The following is a 10,715-nucleotide window of genomic DNA, read 5'->3' as shown; positions in this document are numbered from 1 at the left end:
TTTCCAGAAGGTACCCTCATCTTTTTCTCTCATCCCTTTTACATTTTTATGCCTTGGCATTTTCACTTTACAAGATTTCTTATTCTCCAAACTTTTTTTACAGCATATTATTTTTGTTTCACGAATGCACTATCCTCTCTGTGGGGAGATCATTCTCCACGGATATTTTCACGTTTCTGTGTGGTCTGGGCACTGATCAAGCTTTGTTCGACGGTTATCAAATAGCAAGCGTGCTTTGGAAGCTAGAGAGAGGGTACCAGCTCCTGAGGGATTTGCTTATACCCCCACCCCCTTCCCTAGAGAAGATCTGTTTACCTTCCAGAGTAAAGGTATCTATCTATCTATCTACTATCTGTCTCTCCAGAGAGGAAGATGGGCCAATGTGCCAGATGCCATGTGTAAACTCCAAGCCTCGTAATTTGGGGTTCCCTTCCCGTGACAGGAACCCACTGCCCACCCAGGAAACATCTGGCCCCCATTCGTGTCCCCCTGTGCAGAACTGGGGTGTGGGGACCCTGCACAGAACGTGGACGATACACCTCCTGATCTGGGACTCCAGGGGGGAGCACTGGTGCTCGGAGAGACAAAGGCAAGTAAGGTGAGGATGTCTGGAAGGGGCAGCCAACGCCTGACCTAGACATCACACCTAGAAAGGGGCTAAAGAAACTACCCTCCCTCCTTCCTCTCCCCTCCCTTCTCTGCTCCTTCCCTCTCTCTGCTCTCTCCTTCCTTCAGGAACAAGAAGTTACCACTGGGAACTGGGACCAGGAGCCTGAGAAAGCCAGACAGTGCGTTAAGCTGGAAGTGGTGAGAGGGTGACCAGTTGTCCCGTCTGCGCAGACTTAGGAGTTTTCCTGGGAGACATGGGTCTTTTGGTGATACACTGGCAAAGTCTGGGGCAAACCAGACAGGTGGGTCAGCCTCATGGGTGATGTGGAAATGCTTATATCTGTCCTGCCAGTATGTATCAGGCTTTCTTTGATTTCCTTGCGGGTAAGTCATTACACTAACAGTCCACAGAAGTATTGTGAAGCGAGACCTGTCCTCAGTATTTGACTGAGTGCCTAAAATGGTCCACCGCTGGGTACAAAGGACAGAGGTGACCAGGCAGGATCCTGGCCTCAGGGAGGTGGGCATTATAGAAGAGGAAGGAAGCCAGTGTTTATTCGGGACCTATTCTGCACCAGACATCAGCCCTGGGACTTTCACTAATGGTATTTCTTTCAACCTCACAAAACTTCAGCAAAGCAGGGTTGCTCGTTTGTTTGTTTTTTGTTTGTTTGGTTGATTGATTTCTGAGGAGGGGGAAGGGGTAAAGAGAGAGGGAGATGGAGAATCTTAAGCAGGCTCCATGCCCAGCGCAGAGCCCAATGCAGGCCTCAATGTCATGACCGTGAGATCATGACCTGAGCCGAAATCAAGAGCCAGGCACTTCACTGACCGAGCCACCCGGGTGCCCCTGTTCTGTGTTTTTATTAGGTGAGGACCATGGGGCTCAGGTTTCTTAGTAGGAGGCAAAGCTTAAATTTGAAACTAAATTACCTGATCCCCCCTTCAGTCCAGTGTGCACCCCAGAGAGTCCAAGGCAGGGGATCCCAGTGGTGATCCAAGTCCCCAGGGGGACGTCTCCAATGTGGGGGAGGAAGAAAGAGAAAAGGCCAAGCTCCCAAGAACAGGGAAAGTGCAGACACGTTCTCGTGCCAGGCTTGGGGAGCCGTGCATCTTTGCCGCTAGAGAGTGCCTTGGGTCTGCGGGAAGGAGACCGGTGCCTGGGACACAATGAGAAAGCTTCACATGCGGCTGAGTCTAAGGGCCTGGGACACACAGCCCGGCCCAGCATCTGCGGGGAGTGAGCCAAGCAGGTCTGGGCAAGACTGGCTCTGGGGAGTGATGTGTGCACATGAGGCTGGGCACGAGGGCTGCATCGGGGGTCCTTCCCAACGATCCGAAAGCCCACGGTGGGGGGCAAAGCTGCCACTTGTGGCCACGTCCACAGAGGGTCCCAGGCTTCCACCTCACAGAGGCCCAGGACAGAAAGCCTGAGGATGGGCTCCTCCCCCCGCAGCCCTCCCTGGGCAAGTCTGCGTCCCCACTCCCCTCACTCAGGCCACAGTGGTGTGTGTGTGCCCCGGGGAGAGATGAGTCCCTCTGGCCTGGTCCTCTCCCCCTGATGTGGTTCTCCTACGCAGATTCCTTCTGTCGCCCTCTAAATTACATCATCCCTGTCCCTTGTGCACCCCCAGTGCGCCTAGCCTGGCTTCACTGGTCGTTTCCTCCTGGGCACTTTTGCCCTTCAGCATACCATCTGGCTGACTGACTTGTGTCTGTCTCCCTCCCCTTCCCCGGGTCCGGGGACCTTGTGTGAGCAGGAATCTTTGCCTGTTTGGTTCTCGCTTGTCTCCAGCTCTCAGAATGGTACCTGGCGCAGAACATATCCATTTTCTCATGAAATAAATGAGTAGGATGGAGCTAGAGGGAAGGGCAACGTGAACACAAAGTGAAATTTGCACTTCCAGGCTCTACTGGGGACTTGGGGTGACATCTTTCCCTCGTGAGCCTCAGTTTCCCTTCTGTGCAGTGAGGGGCTCAGACCAGTAGTTCCCGGCTCTGGTATGCTGCACTCCATGAGGCCAGCCGTGGGTGTTCCCCTGGAGGGGAAGTAACACGCGGAAAGCAGAGGTCTGGGGAAGCGAGTCGATGAGTTAGCTGGGCGTTAGATGGACTGACGGATGGGGGAGGTGGGCCGCAATAATCCTCAGGAACTGACAGGTGGGAGGCAAATGGAGGAGAGGGGCAGCAGCCTGGATGCTAGAGAAATCCCAGACGAGGAGGCAGGATCCAGCAATTAGATCTAGGGAAGGGAGCGAGGAAAAGCAAAAGATGGGCAGTTTGGAGGCGGGGAGAACAGAGAGACCCGGTAGCCTAAGACCCGAGGCCCCAAGGAGGCAGACCTCTTGTCTTTTCCTCATCCAGATTCATTCTCCTAGCCTGGTAGCCAAAGAGAAGTCTTGGATTTATTTGTGAGAGTGTTTAATAACCAATGCCTACAAGTTGGTCAATGTCCTTCCCACTTCCCAGGTGTGCCTGCACACACACACACACACACACACACACACACACACACACCCCTCTGTTTCCAGGGGCCAGGGGAAGCAGGGTGTGGGCAGGGTGACCTTTCACCAAAGCAGAACCATGAGTCTTGGTGGCTGAGGGGCAAGTGTGCAGGCCGGGGTGGTCCCAGCAGACCTCTCCCGGGGCCTCTCTTCCCATGCCGGGTCTTCTCTCACGTGTCTCTCTGCCCTGCAACCAACCGCGTGCTCACACAGCCCCTCTGAGCCCCACCTTGCCACCCCTGCCCAGTCCACCCCCATCCACCACTGTGCTCTGGAAGCTCACCTGTTAGGGTCTGGAGCTGGTAACCTGGGTCACGGCTGCAGTCCAGCCCACCGGCCCGGGGCGTCCCCAGTTTCTGCCCATGCCAGGCCGCAGCCCAGAGAGCACTGGCTGCTAAAAGCTTGCCCAGAAACATGCAGGCCAGGAGGAAAAGGATGGGAGTGGGTGGAAAGGGGATATCCTCTTCTGAGAGACCCCTTGAAGACACAAGGAAGACATGAGGGAGACCTTGGGGTGGCCTACACACTGGAGTCTGCCCACCGAGAAGGACTGGGGAGATACCAGGTGCTTTCAGGGGCCTAGAATAGCTCCCCACCCAGCACCATCCCTGGGATGAGGCTTGAGGGAGCCTGTAGTCAGGAGACCTGAGTTCTAGATACGGATCTACCTGCTGAGTGCATTTAAACACATCACCTTCCCTTGCTGGGCAGTTTCCTGCTGTGCATAATAGTATAGTCTGGGGTGTGTGTGTGTGTGTGTGTGTGTGTGTGTGTGCACATGTGCACTCCATGGTTATACTAACAGTATTTTAACACCAGTACACAGGAATGAACCAATCAGAGCTGATCCTACCAAAGGAGCAGGTATGGGGATGGGGTCCCAGTTTTGTCCTAAAACCCTTATTATTGCTGAATTGTGGGGATGTCCAAGGGTGGCCAGGGAAGGGATGGGAGGCTGACCATTCAGGAGTCTTGGAGCAGCAGCTATGTATAAAAAAGAATTTCAGCATGTTAACAACCGGCAGGGCCACACCAACACACAATGGCTGGTCGGAGGGATGTTCAGACAGATCATCTCCAGGCCCATTTTCATGCTCTAATTGCCTTGGGATTTGTAGATCTAGGACCCCAGCCCCCATCCCATGCCTGGGCTCTGCAGGGTGGAAGTCTGCCCCACCTCTGTACCTGGACATGCTGCGTTCCACCTGGGCATCCTCGAAGCTCTTGGACTCTTCAGGGATCCAGAGACCTCCAGGGTCCAGGTGATCAAGGGGGTCTGTGGGAGACAGAGTCTATGAGCTTCTAGCCCCTCCTCCTTGAGGCAGCCAGTCACAGTGGGGAGCACCCATCTGGATGCCACGAGGCCCCCTAGGCTCTGGCCTGGAGCAGATCAGGTCATTAACCTCTCTGAGTCTCGGTCTCCTCGCCTGTTAAGTGGGGTGATAGTGTTGCAGAATTCAGTGAGATCATCCTGTATGGCTAAGTGCCGAAACTACAACTCCCAACCCCCAACACACAGGGTCTTTGGGAAGGTCAAATGGATGAATGGATGTATTTGAAAGTTCTGTGTGAACTGTCAAGCTGTCTACACCAGCCATGGAGTATTATTATTATAATGTTATTTCCCTGCCACCCTCTTGGGAGTTGGCTTAGGCTTAGGCCCTAACAGGGCTGAAAATCTGTGTCTCCTTGGCCCCTACTGCCACCTCTGCATGTAAAAAAGTGGTGGCCATGGGGTTTGGGTCTAGGGCAAACCGTCTCCCCTCCCCTCCCCACCTCAGACCTTCCACGAATGGCTCATTTCCATCATAAGGGGCCATGTGGTGGGGGAGGATTTGAGAAGAGGGAGAGTCAGAAAGGGGACCCGAACCCCCAGATTTGTTCTCCTTTGGGATACATAGTGTTCTGGAGACACAGGCAGAAGGCTTTCCTGGAGGGCATCCCTGTGCAAAGCCTGGGGCGGGGGGGCCCCCCACTGCCACCCTGTGTCACCTGGCATGAGGATCCCAGGTCAGCTCAGCAGCAGGAGGCTGGGGTGTGAGCTGTCACTTACCCCCAAGCATTTTTAACTCTGTCGCCTCACTGAAACGCCCCGGGAGCCCTGTGGGGGCAGCGGGACAAGCATCATCATCTCCATTTAAAGATAAGGAAATGGAGGCCCGGAGAGACGAAGCACATCACCCGGGGTCACAGGCAGTGTCCCTTCATAGGGCTTGTTTTCTGTACCAGGTCAGTGCTTGATTTATGTTTGCAGGTCCTTTGGATAATTGGGTGAGGGAGTAAACGAACCTCCCACCACTCACTGTACAGTGCTCACATCCCAACTGGATGCCGAATGGATAAAGCTATGGGGAGAAGCAGGAGTGCAAGCAGCTCACTGGGTGCCTTGTGCAAATTGGAGCCCAGAATCCTTCCTGTAAGCGATGCAGGGAGTGCAGCCTGGAGCGGGGCGCCAGGGCTGGAGTGCGGTCCCCTTGCGCAGTGAGTACCCTGCACGACCATCCACAGGGGCCCTCAAGTGGGAGGGCAAGATCTGCACCGTGGGTTTCCCCAGGGTGGTCGAGAGGGCGGTCCTGTGCCCACACCTTGGAGACACAGTCCCAGCCCAGGGGTGGCTTAGAGGTGCAGTCAGCCACCCACTCACCGGCGAGCACCTCCACCAGGACCTTCCTGAGGGTGTCGGCCTCATCACCATAGAGACTCTGGCACTGGTAGAGGCCGGCGTCGTGGGCTTGAAGATTCCGCAGCGTAATGGTGAGTGTGCCCCCCAGGGCATCATCCACGATGGCCGTGCTCCCATTCCACCTCTTCAGGAAAGACAGCAGCCACGAGCGGTGGGTGCTGACGACCCGCTGGCACGTGCCCTCTTCATCCAGCTGGCGGCACCAGGCTTTGCGTCTGCCCCAGTGCTTCAAGGAGTTGTAGGGGCAGGAGACCTGCAGGGACCGGCCCGCCATGCCCTGGAATACGGTGGTGTTGTGGGCTCGGGACAGCTCTGGGGAGGAGACATTCACTCACTCTTCGCTCATTCACCAAACGTTTATTGAACACCTACTGTGCGCAGTGAACAAGGAGACAGAAGTCTTGCTCTCAAGGAGCTCAGCTTCCTGTATAAGTTGGGAGAAGGCACACAGTCCACCATGAAACCCAGGTCCCCAGTCCGGCTTTAACACCGTTGGACTTGCTGGGCATTTTTAAAGAACTGTCCCTCTCTGGACCTATTTCCAGAGACGTTGGCCTTGAAGTTCCCTCCGGTTCTCTTCCGCCCATTTTATCCCTATCACATGGGACCAAGACTTCTCCTCCAGGCTCTCCGTCTCAAGGGAGCGGGGCCAGTGGCTCCCTCAGGTCTGAGCTGGATACCCGCCTCCCTGCCCTGGCCATTCGTGCTCACTCTGCAGCGGCCCACGCGGGCCCTGGCTCTGCCATCTCCTCCTTCTGACCTTCAGTTCCCAGCTTCCCTATTTCTGTGGCTTTGTTCCCCTTTCAGGAGAGACTCATCTCAGAGCTATTTTGGGGGAAGACATGAGGCTGCTATTTTGGGGACGCGTCTTGGGATGGGGGAGATAGGCTTAAAGCGTGGTCTATTGCCAGGGCAGGGGCTGCAGGGGGTATCGTCTGGAGCCCTCTGCCTCGACTTCCCCTCTCTTGGTCCTCCCTTACCCCATCCGCAACCATATGGCAAAAGAGACTTGGAAGACAAGATTAGGGGGCAGGTGGCCTGCCTTTTGAAGCAGAGAGACCTGAGGGAAGAGGGAGGGGGCATCCCTCTGCCTCCAGGCAGCCCCCCATCGTCCCCCACACCGCTCCCCGCTAAGAAGCCTCAGGAGCAGGGCTCGGCTGGGACAGCCCCTCTGCTCACCATGTTTGCCTGTTGCCCTAGGGGAGCAAGAGGCACCTTACCCCAATGAAAAGAGGTAGTTGTGTGCAAGAACCTGGGGTGTCAACCCCCCATCTCCCTTTCAGGCCTGAGGACAAGAGGACCTTCACGTCAGCACAAGATGTACCTCCTCAGCTACGGGTTGCTTTCCTCCTCTCTTTCTTCCCTCCCACCCTGCCATTCCTCCGGGGCCAGTGGTGCCTCATCTTCGGGGCTCTTACCAGTGCCCCCCCAAACTTCCCCCAACTGCTACCTAGTGCCTGAGGTACCACCATCAGAATTCCTTCCTTTTCTTTGTGGCCAGAATCCAGCAGCCCCTCATACTCCCACGTGCATGAAGAGTCAGACAGTGGGTTCTCCTCCCGGGGAGGGAGGGAGAGTATGAAGAATGCGGGGTGAGTGGGGAAAAGCGGGGTGCAGACCATGCCGAGGACGTCAGCCGCCTTTATAGTTGGGCCCAGGGCTGCCCGCCCACCCACCCACTGGATACTCAAGAAGGGGAAGGAGAGAAGGCCTGGCCAGCGGCAAGACGGGCTCCTACCTGTGACGGCCACCAGGATGAGCAGGCGGAGAGGCTCCATGTCAGGCTTCCCTGGTGGAAGGCAGACACAGGGGACCTTGTGCAAGATCTCGTCTTTCCCTTGAAGTGTGGAAAGGAGAGGGGCAGGCGCGTCGAGTGCTGCCCACAGGAACTGGGCTTTTAGGGATTGAGAAATAGTCAGGACTGGGGTCTGGTTTTATGATTCAGGGAGGGGGTGCGGGGTGGGGGAGGAAGGGAGAGGAGGGGCCAGTCACTGCTGCCCAGGAGGCAGTGGGAGGCTGAGGATCCCAGACCTCTGAGAGGCCAGCCTGCCCCACTGCCCGTCCCAGCCAGGGGGACCCCACATAGCAGGGGCTGGACAGTGTCCAAGGCTGTGGAGCCCAGCCCAGGGATCACAGTCCTCACTGCTGTGTCCAGACCCTGCTCCAGCTTCACTGCCTATCACACTCTGGCTGCAGCCTTGCAAGGACCAGGGGCCAGCTGGACCCTCATCTGGGGCCTCCTAGTCCTTCCCTCCAGGCCAGCATCCCTGTAGTGTAGGTAGACTTCAGATCTTCCTTCCTCACTGCCTGTGTGTGCAACCACACCCCCCACCACAACCTCTCTGTATCTCAGTCCTTACATCTGTATAGTGGGAATAAGAATAGTGTGTAGGGTTATTGGGAGGATAACATGGATTTCTACCAGTAAAGTGCTTTAGAATAGGGCCTGACACACAATAAGCACTCAGCAAATACTAATTAGTACTATTATCCCAGTTGGGGGGGGGGGAGGGGGGGAGATGGGCTTTGCACAAGGGGGAGAATTTCTCTTCCACCTGCCGTCTCCTGCCCAAGCGTATCCTTTGCACAGTTGGGCGCCTCCTGTGTGCACCAGCGCACGAGGGCATTATTTTGTGCACGCACACACCTATGGGACAACACAGGATGTGACATTTGCTGGAGTTTCCAGGGCTGGAGGTGTGCTTTCTCCATAGGTGCAGGGGTGGGGTGGGGGTACTTGAAGGGTGATCCAGGCACAGGGATTTGCAGGTACAAAGCCACCAAAGTGTGAAATGGCTCTCGGTGGTCAGTCCTGGGATGGGGTGAGGGAGGAGTGGTAATTCCCAGGGGCGGGAAGGTGAGTCCTGCAGGGGGAAGTAGCAGAGAGGCCAGGAAGGGTCCACAGGCACCCACAGATCGCCACAGTCTATCTACTCTGGTTTCCTGCAAGCACTCACTGATTTGTTTTTATTTATTTCTTTACTGTGCATCTACAGTATTTACAGGGAATGTGCCTAGAGATGGGGGTTAATGATGAACATAATTTAGTCCTTCACTTGGAAAACCAGCTCCCCAGTCTTGACTTAATGGCTTAGGGAATGAAGGGTCTGAGGCCACCTGAAAATCACTGGATAGGTCCCCTTCTATGGTCTTTTTATAAAGTCAGGATTATTGGCATATCATTTACATACACAAGAATTCACCCCGTTAAGTGTCTACCTCTATGAATTTTGACAAATTCATACATCTGTGTAACAACAGCCACAATCAAAATATAGAACACCTCTATCAGCCCCCCAAAAAGCTCCCTCATGCTCCTGTTAGCCAATCTCTTCCTTTCCAGCTCAGGTCCTGGCAACCACTGATCTGACTTCTGTTCCTACGGCTTCCTGCCCTTTCTAGAATGTCCTATACCTGGAATTGTTTGATGTATAGCTCTGAGTTTGGCTTCTTTCACTTATGATAATGTATTCAGTACACATGAAGTTGTGCTCCTCAGTAATTCATTTACTTTTTATTGTTGAACAGTATTTCATTGTATGGCTGATGCATACCTTGTCTATCCATTCACCAGCTGATGAACATTTGAGTGGTTTCAAGTTGGGGGCGATTATGAAAAAAGCCACCATAGACATTCATGCACCTACATTTTGTGTGGTTATATGTGTCATTTCCCTTGGCTAAAACCCTAAGAGGGGTCATGTGGTAAGTGTGTGTCTAACTTTATAAATGCTGCCACACTATGTTGCAAAATGGCTATACTATTTTTGTATCCTTGTCAAGACTTGATATTGTCAGGGTTTGGAAAAGCCATTCTAATAATTTTGTGGCTATATCTCATTATGGTTTTAATTCTATTTTCATAATAACTAATGATGTTGAACATCTTATCATTGCCTGCTTTTTTTGAGAGAGAGAGAGAGGGAGGGAGAGGCAGTGCACGTGTGTGGGGAGAGGGGCAGAGGGAGAGGGAGAAAGAGAATCTTAAGCAGGCTCTATGCTCAGCATGAAGCCCAATGCGGGGCTCGGTGTCCCAACTGTGAGATCATGACCTGAGCCAAAATCAAGAATCGGACGCTCAACTGACTGAGGCTTCTGGGATTCAAACCCTTGCTCTCGAGCCCCCACCTCTGTCTCACCTCTGACTCCTCTCAGACTTGACCTTCTTTCTTTGTATTTGGACCATTGTTCTCTGACACTTCTAGCTGAGGCAGTTCTTCCGTCCTTAGCATCTCATATTTTCTCAGACGGGGATCTTGGCCCCTGTCTAGAACCAGTACCTCCTCTCTTCAGGGCAGACACCTCCCGGGGAGTGAGGGTGTGTGTACTCGCTCAAGTGCATGTGCCGGGATTGCTTTAGGTCATGAGCAAGCAGCAGCCAGTAGGCTAGGGGATGGCAGGCCCAAAGGGAAGATCTGGACGACAGCACAGGAGCTAGGAGGCAGGGATCCAGGCACTGAACCTGCCTCAGGTCATCACGGACATCACAGGACTGAGACAGAAGTGCAGGGAACCTCATCTACCATGTGGCTGGATCAGGACTGGTCCAGATCCTGCCAGGATTGGGGAGGGTACCTAGCCTGCCTTTGGGGGCCAAGTGTGGGGATTAGAAGGCTGGATGGGACAGATGCAAAATGGGGATTGAGCACACAGGTTTGGGCTTCTTACAGACCCATGCTTAATCCCAGCTCTGTTATTTACTGGCTGTGTGGCCTTGGGCAAGTTCCTAACTCTCTGGGCCGGCTTCACTATCTGGGTACGTAAAGGTAGGGCATGTTAAGTGCTCAAAAAAGAAAGAAAGAAGAAAGAAAAAAAAAGAGAAAGAAAGAAAGAAAGAAAGAAAGAAAGAAAGAAAGAAAAGAAGGAAGGAAGGAAGGAAGGAAGGAAGGAAGGAAGGAAGGAAGGAAGGAAGGAAGGAA

At 54.0% G+C, this 10,715-nt stretch overlaps 1 protein-coding gene across 1 annotated transcript; it reads right to left on the bottom strand.

Annotated features, from left to right (window-relative positions):
- Positions 1-347: 347 nt before the first annotated feature.
- On the bottom strand, positions 348-7,727 carry TREM2 (triggering receptor expressed on myeloid cells 2). Its single transcript, XM_027057798.2, has 5 exons — positions 7,535-7,727; positions 5,758-6,108; positions 4,299-4,389; positions 3,397-3,590; positions 348-3,300 (listed from the first exon to the last, which is right to left on the bottom strand). Exons 1-5 carry the CDS (start codon positions 7,572-7,574, stop codon positions 3,284-3,286), a joined length of 693 nt encoding a protein of 230 aa, XP_026913599.1. The 5' UTR covers positions 7,575-7,727; the 3' UTR covers positions 348-3,283.
- Positions 7,728-10,715: the final 2,988 nt, after the last annotated feature.

This window comes from Acinonyx jubatus, chromosome B2, assembly GCF_027475565.1.
Source record: "Acinonyx jubatus isolate Ajub_Pintada_27869175 chromosome B2, VMU_Ajub_asm_v1.0, whole genome shotgun sequence".
Classification (NCBI taxonomy): domain Eukaryota; kingdom Metazoa; phylum Chordata; class Mammalia; order Carnivora; family Felidae; genus Acinonyx; species Acinonyx jubatus.
Note: the sequence above shows the minus strand (reverse complement) of the source record. Positions and strands in the feature narration are given on the sequence as shown.